An 18,207-nucleotide genomic window follows, 5' to 3' on the forward strand; every position below is an offset into this window, starting at 1 on the left:
TGGTGGTGGGGGGGAATATTGGCCCTGAGCCAGCATCTGTGCCCATCTTCCTCTATTTTATATGTGGGACGCCTGCCACAGCATGGCTTGATAAATGGTGTGTAGGTCCGCACCCGGGATCCAAAGCTGCAAACCCCAGGCTGCCGAAGCAGAGTGCATGAACTTAACCACAATGACAGTGGGCTGGTGCCCCCTCCCTGTCTTGCTCACGTCTCCCAGATCCCCAGGTTTTCTTCTCTGGAATGCTCTGTCATTGTAGATGCCTCATTTTTCCTCCTCCTTGTCTTAGGATTCTTCCTTAGTGCCCAGGCCCTGGCCCCTTCCTCTCCCAGACTCCCCCTCCTGTGGGGAAAGGAGAAGAAGCCCCTCCCTTACTCACTCACAGGTCCGGAACTCAGGATCCTTAGCTCCATGAACTCAGGCCTCCCACTTCGAGGCATAGCCAGCTCAGCTGGGCCAAGCTGGGACACCCTGCATTTCTGCCACGTGTGGCCCCTGGGCTGGGTCTGCATCCCACCTCTGCTGTTCACAGAGGGGACTGTCCCTCTGTGAATGCTGGTTCCCTCATTTGCAGACCAGTGGTATATACCTAAGCTCCCAGGGTCACTGGGAGGCATCGAGTGCAGACCTGTTCAAAGTGTACGGGCCTGTTCAGGGGCTCCATCAGCCTTAGGCCAGCCCTGAGATGCTGATTGAAGATGAAGGTGATAAAGTGCGTGTTGCTTGCTTGTCTAGCTTGATTTGTTAGCAGTATCATGGAGCATAATTATTCGACAGTGAAATCTGTGTCACGGAGTAATGTCTTACTTGCTGTGTTCCTGGATCTCATTGCCCCATGCAGGCCTGGTGAGGGTGCAGCAGTCATCTCCTTCAAGAACGGGGAGTCTGCGTTTGTGAGGAGCAAGTAAACATACTGCCAAAATCACTCATGCCTACTAAGCAGTGGGGAGGGGGCCAGGAGACATGCTGACCCAGGCCCTGCCTCCACTTTGGGGCATCCCCGGGGCTACCAGCCTTCTCCTGTTCAGTCCAGGGAGGCTGGAAGTGGAGGCATAAAAGCCCAGGCTTCCAGTCAACAAATCCCATGTTGACACCCCAAGCAGATGCAACTCCCTGCAAGCAGGGCCTGCTTCAGGGGCGAGGGGTGGGTGCTGCGGGTGTGTGTGGAGGGTCCTGTGAGGGAGACTCCTACAAGGAAGGAAAGGGCGTGGCTGCCCAGGCCCCCCAGTCCCCTAAGGCTCTAGCTGAATGCTGGGTGCAGGCTGTCGGCTGGGGGCCCTGTACTGAGGTTCCCTTCTGGGCTCAGGGGCAGGAAGGAGCCTGCCTCCTGCCTCCGTCTACCCCTTCCCTACTCTGTTCAGCTCCGACTGTATGCTGTTTCTAACTGCATATATTATTTTGAGTCCTTACAAAAACCTGAGGAGGAGGTTGTTACTTTTCCTATGTACTTTAAAAAAAAAAAAATTAAATAGATCACTTGCTTCCTCCTAAAATTATGTGTAAATATTTCGGAGAAGTAATGTATGCATAGGGTAAAAAATAATTCAAACAAGACAAAAGTTACACAGTGAAAGCTAGTTTCCTTCCCACTCTGAACCCAGGCCACGAGATGGCAGAGTCAGGATTTGACCCTAGGACTGACTGGCCTCTGAACCCTTGTCTTTGCACCGTGTCGGGCAGATTCTTGCCCAGTGAGTTGAGAGACTGCGTGTGCTCCTGAGAAGCTGGAGTCTCCTTGGTGGGAGACTTTCCTTCCTGGTTGGTAAGCATTGAACTTGGGGACCACACGGATTGGGCTCAAGCCCTGGCTGTGCCATGTGATAACTGTGTGCCTTGGGCAACATTGTACCTCAACATCCTCATTCATCTGAGGGGCAAATAATGTTGACTTCATAGGGATGTTCTGGAAGAGCCACTGTAGCATATGGCTTCGTATATGAGAGTCAACTCCAGCTCAGGTGCAGCAGGAGGATTTCCTAGTGCACTTGTGAGTACAAGTTTGGGCTGGCTCCCAAGGGCAGCCCTGTTTGCTGTGAGCAGGACTCAGAGTGCCCAGAGATTGTCAGCTTGCTAGGTTGGCCCTGGTCTGGGTCATGTGGCAGACTGGTAAAACGCCCAGGTCCCAGCCTCACCGCCTCCTAGTGTGGACACGGGGGTGGGCCGTGAGACTTCCCTGTGCCTGGGGATTGTGGCAGTGCCGCATCATGGAGTGGGTGAAGGCGAGATGAGGGGGACATGTAAGGTTTGGAGATCAGTGCTTGGCCCCTACTCTGTGCTTGCTCTGTTTATTATTATTAATGTTCAAGCTATTAGAGTCAGAATAATAGGTTCTGGAGCTTGGGGCCGGAATGATATTCCGCTCTTTTCCCCAGGACTTCATTTTCCTCTCCCTCTCCCCCTCCACCCCAGTCCTGTTGGGTGCCACCCAGGGCTGGTGAAAGTGGTATGTTTGGGGAGGTGGCTAAGAGTCAGGCTGACCCATAGGTGTGGTTGTCCAGGGCAAGGAGTGCCCTGTGCTGACCTTTCCCCAGTCGTGCTTGGCTGCCTCCAAAAATTCCTGGACACGTTGCAGCTACCACTCAACTTCCTGGGCATGACTCTATTCAAAGAAGTTTCCAGGAGGCCAGAGTGTCTTAAAACAATCTAATCTGGGCAGAAAATTCACCACAGTGGGGAACCAGCTCCAGCTGTCACTCTGTGATGCTGGGCAAGGTCATTGTGTCTGCTCTGCAAGCACAGTCAGCTTTCTGGGGGCTCAGCTTGGGCCTCCAAGATGTGCTCAAGTCAGAGAGAAGGAAGGCCCAGCCCTCTGAAAATATGTGTTGAATGGACTCTTCCCCCCTGGGAGGGCTTTGGGTATATAGGCCTTCCCAGTCTGTTGCCTGAAAGGTGTTATTATTCATGTGTTCAGATATTTGCTGAGCTTGTGTGTGTGCCAGGCACTGGGGATGCAACGAGACGGACAAAAATTCTTGTCCTCACAGGGGAGACTGACAAGGAACAGTAAATTAGGTACTTTCAGGTTGTAGTAACTTCTAGAAAGAAAATAACAGAGTGAGGAAAATACAAAATGTTGAGGATGGTGTGTGGCACATAGAAGAAGCCAGCTGCACCCCTCCCCAGCTCTCCTCTTACTTCCTGTGCTCTGCGTCACTCATTCCCACTGGAGGAAGGTCAGGCACCCTCGCAGATGTGGCTTCACTCATTGGTGTCACCTAGAGCCACTGTGGCCTGTGGGCCACATCCAAGGAACTGGTCTTGCCCCAAATCTAGTCATCTTAAACAAGCTTGTTTTCTCTGGATACTTTTTTTCAGCCGCTTCAATCAAACATGATTTAATTCACATACCATTGGTGAGTGGCTTTCCTCGCTTAGCTAATAAATGAGCCACTCGGAATCTCACTTTGGTTGCAGCCTCATTCTCTTTTTTTATTTTTGTGAAGAAATTCTGCTGTGATGAGATACACTGTTTTAAATTTTCTCATTTTTCTGACCATTGTTTTTCTGTGAGCTGGGAGTATTGTGATGAAAGTCCCGGTTATAAACTTGTACACACCAAACATATCAAAACAGAACATTCAGCAGTAGTCATTCAAAAAATACTTCTATAACAGCTACTCTGTGCCATTTTCAGGCTGGGGATATAATAGTGAATAAGAAAGACAGAGCCCTCTCCTCGCGGGACTTAGATTGCAGTTGTACCTGTGGCCACAGAGAAAACCCTGAGAGTTTTTTTTTTTTTTTAGATTTTTATTTTCCTTCTTCTCCCCAAAGACCCCCAATACATAGTTGTATATTTTATTTTAGTTGTGGGTCCTTCTAGTTGTGGCATGTAGGATGCCGCCTCAACATGGCCTGATGAGCGGTGCCATGTCCGCGCCCAGGATCCGAACTAGCGAAACCCTGGACTGCTGCAGCAGAGTGCGCGAACTTAACCACTCGGGCATGGGGCGGGCCCCCTGAGAGATTTTTAAAAGTAGAAATCATGAGCCATTGAAAGTAGAAATGAAGAATTTATATACATATATGGATATAGATATATATGTAGTGTGTGTTCATTCATTCTTTCATGTGTTTTCTGCTTGGAAATAGCAAGCAGTAAATTGCTGTTCATTTGGTTAAGGCTGTTTCTCATACTGTTGTATAATGTTGAATCCCTTAGTAATAACTTTTCTCTCTTTTTCAGTTTTCTTGTGGTCTTTTGATTACATCACAGAGAAAACCTTAGATTACTTTAAAGGTGACTTTCTGAAAAAATTTATTTTATTGAGGTCAGATTGGCTTATAATATTATATAAATTTCAGGTATACATTATTATATTTCAGGTTCTGTATGGACTGCATTGAATTCACCACCAATAGCCTAGTTTTTATCCATCACTGTACACATGTGCCTCTTTACCCCTTTCACTCTCTCCCAACGCCCTTCCCCTCTGGTAACCACCAATCTGTTATCCTTATCTATGTGTGTGTGTGTGTGTGTTTATCTTCCACATATGAGTGAAATCATCTGGTATTTGTCTTTCTCTGTCTGGCATGTTTCGCTTAGCTTAATGCCCGGAAGTCCGTCCGTGTTGTTGCAGACGGCACAGTTTCGTCTTTTTTTGATGACTGAGTAGTATTCTAGTGTGTGTGTATATATACCACATCTTCTTTATCCATTCATCCCTTGATGGGCACTTGGGTTGCTTCCAAGTCTTGGCTATTGTGAATAATGCTGCAGTGAACAGAGGGGTGCGTGTATCTTTTCGAATTAGTGATTTCGTGTTCTTTGAATAAACACCGAGAAGTAAGGTGGCTAGATCATGTGGTATGTCTATTTTTAATTTGTTGAGAAATCTCCATACCATTTTCCATAGTTGCCACACCAGTTTGCATTCCCACCAACAGTGTATAAGGGTTCCCTTTTCTACATATCTTCTCCAACACTTGTTATCTCTTATCTTGTTAATTATAGCCATTCTGATGCATGTGAGGTGGTATCTTCATTGTAGTTTTGATTTGCATTTCTCTAATAATTAGTGATGTTGAACATCTTTTCATGTGCCTGTTGGCCACCTGTATATCTTCTTTGGGAAAATGTCTGTTCATATCCTCTGTCCATTTTTTGATCCAGTTGTTCATTTTTTTGTTGTAGAGTTGTATGTGTTCTGTGTATATTTTTGAAATTAACATCTTGTCAGATACATGATTTGCAGATATTTTCTCCCAGTTGGTGGCTTGTCTTTTCGTTCTGTTGATGGTTTCCTTTGCTGTGAAGAAGCTTTTTAATCTGATGTCGTCCCAATTGTTTATGTTTTCTTTTGTTTCCCTTGCCTGAGTAGACATGGTATTCAAAAAGATAATGCTAAGACCGATGTCAAAGAGCATACTACCTGTGTTTTCTTCTAGGATTTTTATGGTGTCAGGTCTTACATTTAAGTCTTTAATCCATTTTGAGTTAATTTTTGTGTATGGTGTAAGAAGATCGTCTGCTTTCCTCTTTTACACATGGCTGTCCAGTTTTCCCAACGGCATTTACTGAAGAGGCTCTCCTTTCTCCATTGTATGTTCTTGGCTCCTTTGTCGAAGATTAGCTGTCCGTAGATGTGTGGTTTTATTTCTGGGCTTTCTGTTCCGTGGATCTGTGTGCCTATTTTTCTGCCAGTACCATGCTGTTTTGATTACTATAGCTTTGTAGTACATTTTGAATTCAGGGAGTGTGATACCTCCAACGTTGTTCTTTTTTCTCAGGATTGCTTTGGCTGTTCTGGGTATTTTGTTGTTCCACATAAATTTTAAGATTCTTTGCTCTATTTCTGTGAAGAATGTTATTAGAAGTGCATTGAATCTGTAGATTGCTCTAGGTAATATGAACACTTTAACTGTGTTTATTCTTCTGACCCATGAGCACAGAATACCTTTCCATTTCTTTATGTCTTCTTCAGTTTCTTTCAATAATGTCTTATGCTTTTCGGTGTATAAGTCTTTCACCTCCTTGGTTAAATTTGTTCCTAGGTATTTTATTCTTTTTGTTGAAATTGTAAATGAGATTGTATTCTTGATTTCTCTTTCTGCTACTTCATTATTAGTGTATAGAAGTGAAACTGATTTTTGTATGTTGATTTTGTACCCTGCAACTTTACTGTGTTCGTTAGTTATCTCTAATAGTTTCTCTTTTATTTTTTGTGAGGAGATTGGCCCTGAGCTAAAATCTGTTGCCAATCTTCCCCTTTTTGCTTGAGGAAGATTAGCCCTGAGCTAACATCTGTGCCAATCCTCCTTACTTTATGTGAGACACTACCACAGCGTGGCCTGACAAGCAGTGCGAGGTCCACACCCAGGATCCAAACCTGCACACCGCAGGCGGCCGAAGTGGAGCGTGCAAACTTAACCAGTATACCACTGGGCCACCCTGGCTAATAGTTTTTTGGTGGATTCTTTAGGGTTTTCTATATATGGAATCGTGTCGTCCACAAAAGGTAACAGTTTTACTTCTTCCTTTCCAATTTGGCTGCCTTTTATTTCTTATTCTTACTCAATTGCTCTGGCTAGGACTTCCAATACTATTGAATAAGAGTAGGGAGAGTGGGCATCCTTGTCTGGTTCCTGGTCTCAGAGGAACAGGAAACTGTTCCTGAAAAACTGAAAAGCTTTTAGTTTTTCCCCATTGAGTATGATGTTGGCTGTGGGTTTGTCATATATGGCTTTTATGATGTTGAGGTGCTTTTTTCAAGGTGCCTTTGACACTCCTGTTACCTGCTAATCTGCATTTTGAATAACTAGAAAATAGGGCCAAAATTCAAATCCATTCAATAGAAACACTATGTAACTGGGATTTGATTCGTTTTTTCATTGTATTTACTTTTACCATTAGCGTCTGTTGTTTACGGCAGGTGACTCTTGTTTTCTCTTTAGGGTACCATGTGAAGTTTCCCTTTCAAGCATATGTACTTAAAGAAAAGTATTAGGGGGCTGGCCCCATGGCCGAGTGGTTAAGTTTGCGTGCTCCGCTTTGGCAGCCCAGGGTTTCAGCAATTCGAATCCTGGGCGTAGACATGGCACCGCTCATCAAGCTGTGCTGAGGCGGCATCCCACATAGTACAATTAGAAGGACCCACAACTGAAAATACACAACTAGGTACCAGGGGGCTTTGGGAGAAAAAGGAAAAAATTAAAAATTGAAAAAAAAAAAAGAAAAGAAAAGCATTAGGTAAATAATAGTACAAGCATGCAAAGATCTTTAGTACAAAATGATACAATAGTACATTGTATACAAAAATAGTACAAAAATGATGAGGGGTGAAAGGGTGTGTCAGAATTGAGGCTGGAAACCACTGGGCCACATCCCTGGAGGTCCCTCCATCTTAGTTACTTTCCGATTCAGACCAGTCGCCCCTCTCTTACTGAGCTGAGGGCAGAGCCTCACAGAAAACAGATCTTCCTAGTGGAGGACAGACCCATGCCTACGTCAGAGGGACACTCAGAGGGCTGCAGGGACCAGGAGAGGAGCAAGGAGCTCTGCTGAGGTGGGAGGAGGTGTCTGGGCAGGGAAAAGCACAAAGAGCTGGTGACCTTTGAGCCGTGCCTTGTCACTGGTCAGAGGCTGGGGGTGGGGCAGAAAAGGGGAAGCGGAGGAGGGGCGTCCCAGGTGCAGGCACTATTTCTGCGTTTGGGAACGGGCTCTCAGCCCCAGGCAACCGAGAGCTGGAGCGCAAGGGAAGGGAGCTCCAAGAGGCAGGTGGGGCCAACCACTGAAGCCAGCCCCTTTATCCTCTAGCAGGGAAATGGTACAGGTTAGGGGCTGGAGGAGGCTGGGGCTCCGTTCAACTTGTGCTGGAGAAATCCTCTGAGCAGGGCCAGCCGGAGCAGCCTACGGAGAGGATGTCCACCCAAGGTCCTCAGCCTCATCCCCCATCATGTAGACTTCTGCATTCCTAGTCTCATCCTGAGCCCTGGGCACCCTCCATTGAGTTGAGTGGTCTGGCTGCCACTAAAGTCACTTACTCTGTGGAGCTCTCTTTCCTCAGTTGTAATGATCTCATGCAAAGAGGTGGAGCAGATGAGAGCTCAGTGCCCAGGACAGTAAATGTCCTGCACCGCCTGCTGTGCTCCGTTTCGTATCTCCAACTCTTGCCACATCCCAAGGGGTCCTCTCGCTTCCTCATCCGCCTCCCTCCCTGCCCTGGCATTGTACATGGCTCCACTCAAATCATTTTCTAGAAAACAAAGGTGTCCTGCCAACTCTCACTCAAAAACCTCTTTAGGCCCACCTCACTGCCAGGATAAAGACAATACTCACACCTTAGTGTACCGTGGCTGGCTCACTACTAATTGTGAAGTCGAGTCCCAAGGCGTGGCAGGCCAGGGATGCAGGCAGACAGGGCTGAGCAGCCGCCACCCTGATTGATACCCACCTGACCCAGAGGAGCGGGCAAGCATGGCAGCATTTTCAGGCTGAGGCCTTGGGAAGCCCAGGGTGCACAGGGCTCCAGCCAGCCTGCCAGGACCTCAGGGCCTGCTGGGTGGACCCCCTGCAGTTACAGGGATTTGGGGGAGTTTCTTCCCCAGTTTCCTTGCTGGAAAAATGGGGGCCATCCCCCATTTCATAGGGTGGCATAAGGAGGAGAGATGAATACATATGAAGTGCTGAGTGCCCTGCCTGGCACAGAGTAGACCCTTGTTTAACCGTGGCTGTCATCATTTCTGTTTACTTGGACTTTCCTCGTGGCGCAGTTGCCTGGGTTTCCAGCTGGGGTGGTGGCAAGAAGCTGGCACCCCTTTCTTTCCCATGGTGGGGTCAGTCCAGGCGTGCTGACCATCTAGGTCTGGCACCTGCTGGCGCTGGACGGGGAAGGCCTTGGGCTGGGCCACAGGAGCCTGGGGCATCGGCCCAATCAAGTGTAAACATGCAGACGCCACCAGCAACGCTGGCCGCCTTTGAAGTCTGAAGCGGCACTGCTTCCAGGCTCCTGGCTCGCCCCGCTCCACTGCTGATGGCTTGTTAAATGTGCCCAGGGCGCCATGGATTGTGTTGGCTGGGGATGCGGGCCAGCTAGCAACTGCCTCTGGCGAGCATGGGCTGCTCACCTTCCCTCCTGAGCAGGAGCTGTCCGACAGGCTTGGTGGGCTCAGATGGCCAACTTCAGCATCCCAGCCCTGGAAGAAGCAGCAGTGTGGTCCAGCTCTGCCGCCCCTCACTCCCCGGTTCAGCTTCCAGGCCACTCAAGAAAACAGAGGTTTCCTGCTGAAGCCGAGGCCAAGCAGACCCTCTCCTTAGAGAGAAGATCGGGTGGCTGCCCTAGTGTTGTGGCCCCGGCCCAAACCCTCGGCCTCTCTCCTCCCTTCCAAATGTCAGCATCTGATAGCTGAGAGTCTCACTTGGCTGCTGAAGTGCCGTTTAGGCTCTCTTTGAAGATTGCTCTCTTGTTCATATGTAGACACAGAGTCAAGGCAGCTTGGCGTGGTGGGGAGCTGGCTCTGGAGCCCGAGGTACTGAGCAGGCACTGGCTCAGCTTGCCTATGGGCAAGTTCCTCTCCCCAACCCCCCCCCCCAGAACCTGTTTCTTTAGAGGAGCTGTGGCAGGGAGTTGAGGAGACCACATGTGCGAAGGGCCAGGTGTGGGGCCTGGTGTGTAACGTTAGTCTCCTTATTCTCTATGAGAGTGTAGCTGCTTTGGGAGTGGTGCCTTGGTACCTCCTTATCAGCCCCCAGCAGGAGCTTTACCTCCATCGGTGCCTGGTGATGGAGAACAGAAGTGAGGAGAGAGGCTTGGTGGGGTCAAGGGTCGTGGGAGGGCAGGGCTTGTCGCTGATGGACAAGACACCTGCTCAGTAGTGGGCAGGCCTAGTTCTGAGGAAAACTGCCCTGGCTAGCCTGAGAGCTGATCCTGGGCAGAGGTGGGCACATTCCTCCCTGGCAGGTGCCCTCTCTGAGGCCCAGATCCTGACTCGCCCTAGGCCTTCTCGCCCTGGGCCTCTGGAATCCCCTTGGCAAAATGAAATGAGTTGAAGGCTAATTTCCTTTCTTGGGTTTACACCAGGGGATTATGGTGAGGTTGATCATTGCTCACAGCACTCTTTCACATCAGAAATCTCCTCTCTCCCTCACAACAGCCTTGGAGATTGATGCATAGGAGAGAACACTGGGACCCAGAGAATGACTTGGCCTGCCCAGGGTCCCGTCGTGGCCCTGCGCTGGTGGGGAGGAAAAGGCTTTATCTTGGCAAAATGTTTCTTATGGCAAACAAGGATGAATGATACCAAAACATCATCATCGTACTAGGGACTTGAGGAGGTTGTCAGTCCTGGTGGCTTTCAAGTGTCCTGGAAGAGTTAACACCCCATTTCCGGGGCCTCATATATGCTCCAGGCAGCTTCTGAGTTCTTCCCTGTGGATCCCTTCCCCGGCTCCTGTCCTCAGAGAGAACTTTCGTTGGGGGGGGGGAGGGGGCGGGCGGGTCCCGGGGGCGGTGGGTGACAGGGAGAGAACCAGAGGCTGAGTGCAGCCCCAGCATGTGGTCTGCACTGAGTGTGTGTTAGTGTCCGTGCTTTTCTTCAGCAGATTAGATAATTCTCTATAGCTTGTGTTTTCTGGGTGTGTTGGAAGATCCCCTGCCCCAAATGGTGCTTCCGTTCTCCACTTCGGCTTCTCCCACAGTTTGACATTCTAATCGAGATTCTTTCCTCTGGACAGTCATCTTGCTACTAAGTCTTAGGTGTTCTTGCCAACACCAACACCCTTAATCTTAGCAAGAGCCTTTTTCAGAGGAAGACACAGGTTCAGAGAAGTTGCTTGCCCAAGGTCACAGAGCTGGACGAGGCAAAGTCAGGACTCACACCTTCCTAGCCTTTCCTCTCATCTGAGTCCTCCTCGTGGTAGACAGAGCCGCTCAGGACTCCATGTCACAGCCAGCTGCCCCTCTTTCCTTGGTGCCACTTCTCCAGTTTGAATTAGAATAATTGCTTCAGAACTTGGGCAGTTCCCAAGCTTCATCATGGGAGCCGAGTCTTGAGAGAGACACACACATGTAATGACATAATTATGTGCACTGGCAGCCAAGTCCCCCCCTCAAAGGCTGGGGATGTTGGGGACTTGCCTGACATGTCAGCAAGGGCCTGGACTTCCGTGTGCAGCCAGGTTCTGCTCTTTGGGAAATCGCCCTCCAATAACTGAAGGCTAATAAACAAGTAAATTGTTCATGCAAACAGTGAAAATCCCCACTTAGAGCTGTTGTTGTAACGGTGCTGGCCAGAGTTCAGCATTGTTCCTAAGGAGCAAGGCGTGCTGAGCAAATCCCACATGCATTGTCTTTGGTTTGACGTCACAGTGACTGATTTCAAAATGAAAACCCTCCAACTATTCTCTGCAGGTCTTTCCTTGTTGGATGTGCTGGTGTCTGATCTCTGAGGTCTCTCTCCTTTGACTGGAAGAGTCTGTAACTCGGAGAAGAGCCCCGCCATTGGGCACATGCACGCGTCTCGCAGAGATGGACAGGGTTCGGAAAGGGCATTTCCCACAGGCCCCTGCCTTCTGACACCCAGGACAGATGACAGTCTCTCGTCTTTCTGAAGCTCTCCAGGATGTGGGCCGCAGTGCCTCCTGCAGGCAGGGCCATCGTCCCTCTCTCTCACCAGACTTAATTACATGGGGTTTCGTGCAGTAGACTTTTGCCGAGTCCCCTCTCACCAGCCACCCCTGGTAATTTCTGGAGGAGGTGTGTTCTGGGGGTACGGAAATGCGCTGAGGCCAGCTCCTGCCTGCCAGGACCTCTCTTCCACTTTGGGCCACTGGTAGCAGACAAGCTGCCACTGTACCAAGAGACCTGCACACAGGCCTCGTCCCAGCCACTGACAGCGCAGCCCTCGCAGAGCGGTTCTGAGCCAGCAGGGCGCTGTGGAGGAGTATGTGGTCCGTCAGCGGTGTCTGCTCACATCTGTGGGACGGCAGTCAGTGGGGCTGGAGGCGCAGCCCCTGCTTCTGTCGCCCTGCAGTTGTGCATGTGGTGCAGCTGGGGGAGTCCCGGGGGAGGGAGGACACCCTGCCCTGGGGAGCACAGGACAGCAGAGGCCAGGCCAACAAGAGCTTCATGTTGTAGATGGGGAGCTGAGGCCCACAAAGGTTAGGCCGTGGGCTAGAGTCCCCAGGGTCACCGGATTGGGGCTTTGAGCCCAGAGAGTCTGGCTCCAGATCCTAGGCTCTGACCCACCATGCAAATAGGAGCTCACCATTTCCCTCTGGAGTCTGCCCCTCTGGGCGGAACCTTCAAAGCTATGTTGAGCGACAGTGTTCAAGTCGGTTTTTAGCTGTCACTTCTAGCCCAGTGCCCCCACCTCCTTTCATCTTGCCTCACGCCTGGTTCCCATCTTCTTAGCCCTTTTCCTTAGTCTTCTCTTGTCTACAGTGTGCCACATTTTCCCAAATATCGCCTGTACTGGAACTGGTTACTCAGAATTCACCAGAAGAGTAACTTACCTCTTGGCCCCTATCCTCGTGGATGAGAAAAGCTCCCCCTCCCTCCATCCTCATTTTGTAGGTGAGGAAAGTGAGGAGGCCCCAGGCACCAAGTGGTTTGCTTCACTTTCCTTTAATGTATTCTGTGTCTGGCAGCCTCTGCTGGAGGTTGGCCCTAGAGCAGGCCCACAGCACTTCACAGCGATGCTGCCCTTCCTCCCGGTGCATCGGTGTCCACTAGGCTGGCGTATCTTCCTTTGACAGCAAAGTACTCGGGCCCCATCGCAATTCCTGCATTATGTGGCCAGGCTCTGCTCATCTCCCCTCCCTACACTTGGGGGTCAGCTCTTCCAATGGCTTAGGGTTTTCAGGAGCTGGGACTGGCAGGGAGGAGGCTGCCCTGATGCCTTTGGGCTGGACTTACAGGCCAACTTCAGTCCATTGGATCACGGCCTGACTTGGGAGCCCAAAGGGTGGAGGGTGCTGGGCTCCTTCAGTGCTGTGCCACCTCTGCCTCCCCGGCTCTTGTGCAGGGCGGGCAGAGCCTGGCTGCACCCAGGGCCTTGAGCAGAGCAGAGGCTGGACAGGTGTTGCCACACTCACCACTGTGTCCCTTTTCAAGTCGTTTGCACGGAGGCGCCATCCACCGCAGGGCTTTCCTGGAGGTTACTGATGACGTGGAGGCACCTCGCCCAGGACGTTGCAGCTCCTCTACTGCAGGCTGGGCTAGCAGAAGCGGTGCGGAGGCCAGAGTCTGAGGGAGGCAGGTCTGCTGCCGGCTTCCCTCCTGCCTGACGGCCATCTCCAGAGCAACAGACCAGGCCTCATCCGCTTCCTAGATCTGCTCAGGCTGCCGCGAAATGGCAGTGCAGACCGCCGACGGGCAGAGGGAAGTCAGCATCCCTGAGACCGCACCAGGTTCCTGGCAGTGTACTGAAGGCCGCCTCCACCCTCACTCTGCCTGACTCCACAAATGGAGCTGAAGACACAGAAGTTAGCGGGAGGGGACGTCACACCCAGTCAGTGCTGTTCTGCCTTCTGGTCAAGCTATAAAACAAGTGAACAAGAGCGACAGAGATGCTCCCTTTGAACTTGAAATCTTTTCTAAAATGCAGCTCCAGCCCCAGTGAGATCCCAAGGCCAGTAAGCAAGAGAGAGCCTGCGGGCCCCTCCTCAGAGGGTCAAAAAAAGCCCATTCACTCCTCACCTTACCCCGGATGTTTAAAAAAATATTGTGGTAATGTAGGTCAGTGAACTGAACGGCACCACACACCAGCAGGATTACAGGGCCCCGCCAGCCTGCGCTGTCCCGCTCGCTCAGAGGAGAACATAAACAAGGAGTGCTGGAGCCCTCAGCTTCCTCAACCCCAGGCCTTTGTTTATGTAGCATTTAAACCAACTTTGGGGTCGTCGCTGTCGGCCATGAAAGCCCTGAAGCTTTTTGAAGTTCCCCTGAAGTTAATAGAATTAGTCTGCCCTCGTAGCAAGACCCTGGTTTGGGGGAAGATGGATCCTCTGCTGTCTCTGTGGCATTTAGCTTTTTAAGCTAATATTTTATAACCAAAAGAAAGCAGAAGGCAGAAGAGAAGAGGCAGTGAAAAGTCTTGCAAAAGGCCTTTTTGCTAATAGGTAGCACGCCTGCCACCCCGGGGCTCTGATCACTGTGAAGCCCGGCCATCAGGCCCATTGGAAGGCCCAGCAAGGGCCAGCTGTGTTGCAGCGTGAGAGACAACCAGCATTGGAGTATGAGAGAGAGAGAGAAATCGGCCTGGGGTGGGCTTGTTGGCTCCCCTTTAATGAAATGTACCCTCAAACACGCATCCACTGGAGTGGTTGACTTCTACTCACAAGGAGCCGAGAGCCATCTTCTCTCACCCGTCTCTCCCTCCTGCTCCACGTCATGTGTGTTTTTACTGGGACCTGCCACGGGCCACGCAGACAGAACTCCCAGTCTGTCTGGTGGGAGAGATAGACAGGCCAACTGTCAGTGATGAGACAGAGCAGCCAGGCTCTTGGGACAGGAGGGGTCTGCAGTGTGGGGAGGCTGCCGGAAGGAGGGCGTGACCAAGCAGAGCCGGGGAGGAGTGAGTGGGGTCCTGTGGGGGGCAGAGTTGGGAAGGGCGTGGGAGGGTTGGAGAGGGGGAGGCATGACAAAGGGGCTTGAGGAAAATTGGGGGGTGATGGATATATTCGTTAGCTGGATTGTGGTGATGGTTTCCTGGGTATAACAGATATCTAAACTTACCAAATGATGTACCTTAAACACGTGCATGCTACTGTGTATCAGTCATGCCTCAGTGAAGCTGTTAGGAAACAAAAGCCCAGAGGCACGAGTGAGCACTGCAGACGAGCCAGCAGCCACAGTTGGGCATTGCTCCGCGATTACTCAGGATCTGAGGAGCACAGAGGAAGTGCCTGTCTGTGTGCAGGGAGCGCAGCATAGAGGGGAAGGACACACTTCTGCCTTCGTGAGCCTTGTGTCCTGGTAGGAGCAATAAACGAGTAACAGATGAAGCTGTGACATACCGTCAATGAGCCATCTGTGCTGTGAAGACAGGTAGGACAAGGGCTTACAGAAGAGCAGGGCCGGGGTGCAGGGTGGAGGGAGCTATGGCGGCTGGGGGACGCTACAGGCCCGCAGGCCTTGACTGGGGACGTCCCCGTCTCTGCCAGGACGCAGTCCACAGGCAGTAGGGTGGAGGGAGAATGTAAACATTACGTGCCCCTGGATGTGCATGAGCCCCTTGAGGCAAGAGCTTTGATCTCTTCAGAGCCACCCGCCTGGCACATGGCAGGCTCTCAGAGAGCATTTGTAGAAAGACAGTAACATTACTGTGCGTTTGCTGAGCACTTTCTGTCTGAGAGAACACCTGTCTGTATGAGGCCACTTGGTCCAGTGGTGCCTTTTACAGGGTGGTTCTCCAAGAAGGTTGTAAGCTTCTGGTGCAAGGACTGGGCCTTTTTCATTGATTGGCCAGCTGTGATGCTGGGGGCAAGTCTTGTGTCTCACCTGGCTCTGTCTCAAGCTAGCAATGGCCTGGGACCCAGTCCTGCCCCAAAGGGCCCAGCGTGTCCAGGCAGCCCCAGGCCTGCCTGCTTCTCCAACTTGGGGTGAGTCAGTCCCAGTCTTGCTCATCTTTAACAGTTCAGCATGGGCTTTGCTAGGGCCCGGCCGACTTGGGTTTGAATTTCCTCTGCCCCTGAGTCTGGGGACTGCACCCTCTCAGGTCTCATCTCTGAACTCAGCTCTGACCTCTCTGAGGTAGGAATGAAAACAAGGCACTTGAGGGCTGAGGCAGACCCCGCCAATGCCTGGATCAGCGTAGGCTGAGCTGCTTTGAGGCACTCTCTTTCTCCCGACAACAGGTGGCCTCTCAGCAACAAAACCTGAGCTCGGGACAGGAGAGGGGCACTGAGCACCTTCAGTCATGGGGAACATGGATAGGCTAGTCTAGAGCCATTGGTTCAGTTCAGCTAAACGTCCTCGTCACCTGCTGTACCAGGCTGGGCTGCCAGATGTGCATAGGTGGGCCCTGCCCTCCGAGGCTTCTGACTAGGATGGGAATGGAGCTCCACACGCAGGCCATTCTAGTGGGTTTAGGGATGGGGTCCTGGGAGCCGTGAAGCCTGGGAGAGCATTTGGAGCTGGTGCCATCCACTTGCCCTGACTCTCCATGTCTTGCAGGTCAGAGGAGCTGTCTCCATTCAGCTCACCCAGCAGCCTCGCTGGGCCCCCTGTGGTGGGAGCAGTGGCACCCACAGACAGGGCAGAGCTGGGGAGGGAGGGCAGAGCCCACAGCATACAAGGGAAGCTCCTCCTGAAGGAAGAGGAGGAGTTCATGTGTGGGAACAAGATTTGTGAATTATAAAGGGCTCTGCAAGTGGAAATGATTATTCTTATCATTATTTGTATCCGATTCATCCGTCACCCGGGAGAGAAGGAATGCGAGTACCTTTTATCTGGTGCTATGAATCAAATAGAATAGGATATGTTTTTCCAAAAGGTTTTTAGGGTAAATGGGACAGTTTCTGCTTTTCAAAACAATCCATCTGGGGCCCTTGGCCAAATCTTGGCATCTTGGGCATAGGTGAAATGTTTCTAAGGCTGAGGACAGCCCAGATCACAGGGGTCTCTCAGGAGTCTCAGCCCCAAGAAGGTCCCACCGCTGGCAACACTTCTAGCCTCCGGACTCCTGCCCGTGCTGGCTCCTGCTCGCACTTGGCTTCAGCCCCAGAAAGCACCCAGGCAGGTGCACGGGGCCTGGAGAGCAGGAGGAAGCCTCCCCAGTTTCTCCTGTGGCACCCGTGGTGACCCAGCGTGCTGGAGGCTGGGTGAAGCATGGATCCTGCTTCGAAATGGCAGCATATCTCAGGAAGAAACTGTCAGCCCTTCTGAGGTCATCTCGGAGAGTCTGGTCTTTAACATGCATGCACGCACACCCCTCTTTCTCTCGCTTTTACACAGAGGCCCAGCACCTTCCTTGCACAGGCCCTGGAGAGTTGCCGAGCAGCGGAGGGGAGGCCAAGGGGCTCCTGGCCTGAAGGGAGTACCTGAGTGCAGGAGGCCTCAGGGGTGGGGGAGTAACCCTTCAGTCTTTCCCATGCTCAGTTCCTTGGAGAGGAAGCTCACGTGGTGACGTGAGTGCTGTACCGGCTGTTTCAAGCGCATGTTCCTTCCTCTCAGCCTGGGCCTCCACAGAGAGGCCAGGGGCCTAGAGCTCTGCAGCAGAGGGCCTGGCCACAGGCAGCAGGGAGCCAGAGGAAAATGGGGACTTCTGTTGGGATAGAAACCAGAGAGCATCATGGAGGAGGGGGCACTGGGGCTGTGGAGTAGACGCGGGCCAGGCCAGAAACGGGGCTCTAGGCAGAGTGAGAAAGGCCTTGGGCCAAGTGGAATATGTATGTGCAGAGGGGTGGGGCGGCAGAGCCCAGGTTCTCAGAGACTCCTCCGGGAGGGGAGACTGGAGAGAGATGTAGGTTCTAGAAAGCCTCGATGCAGGCTCAAGAGTGGATGTCATCTTCTCGGCCTGAGGTGTCTGTGAAAGCTTTCATGAGGAGAGTGCCGCTGGCCATCATTAGACAAGTGCTTGGGGACAGGCAGAGCATGGTGGCCACAGGGAGGCAGTTGCAGGCAGGGTGGTTGCAGATTCTCAGCTCCCTCTGCCCTGTGAGTTCTGTGACCTTGGACGGACAGCCCATTTCTGCTGTATGTCCATTTCCACATCTGTCAAGTGGAGAAAGAGTCTGTCTTGCGTTGCTGCTGTGGCGCTAAGCGTGTTGATCCACTTAAAGCACTCGCAGCAGCCTGGCACACAGCGCGGGCTCAGTAGGTGGTGGTGGTGGTGGGAGGTGGTGGTAACGAGGAGCCGGTCATCACAGTGGCTCCGGTACATCCCATTATCAGTAAGGTGGGCAGATCTGAGGGGGTGCAATGGGCCATGGCCTCTTCCAGCACGCACTGATGCTTTCTCTCTCTGGGGCTGGGCGGTGGGAACAGGTGATGGACGACTACAGTGTGATCGGCCGCTCCCTGTTCAAAAAGGAGACCAACATCCAGCTCTTCGTGGGGTTCAAGGTGCACCTGTCCACTGGGGAGCTAGGGGTCATTGACAGCGCCTTCGGCCAGAGCGGCAAGTTCAAGATACACATCCCTGGTGAGTCAGGTTATTTCCTTCTGCTCATGGGCACTGTGCATGCCCTGGAGAGATGATGGAGACAGTGCCCAGACACTGCCGGTTTGCTCAGCTCTCTAGGCTTCCTTGTACTAGTGGGCA

General features: G+C 51.7%; 1 protein-coding gene across 2 annotated transcripts in view; it reads left to right on the forward strand.

Annotated features, from left to right (window-relative positions):
• The window catches only part of EEFSEC (eukaryotic elongation factor, selenocysteine-tRNA specific), a 258,706-nt gene that overhangs the window by 188,652 nt on the left and 51,847 nt on the right, over positions 1-18,207 (forward strand). The window contains exon 6 of one of the 2 annotated variants that reach the window (XM_008531735.2): positions 17,931-18,087. The exons of the other annotated variant lie outside the window; for it this stretch is intronic. Coding sequence (XP_008529957.2) covers positions 17,931-18,087 — 157 coding nt within the window. The remainder of the gene's footprint in view (positions 1-17,930; positions 18,088-18,207) is intronic. 2 annotated transcript variants of the gene reach the window in all.

This window comes from Equus przewalskii, chromosome 15 (genome assembly GCF_037783145.1).
Source record: "Equus przewalskii isolate Varuska chromosome 15, EquPr2, whole genome shotgun sequence".
Lineage (NCBI taxonomy): Eukaryota > Metazoa > Chordata > Mammalia > Perissodactyla > Equidae > Equus > Equus przewalskii.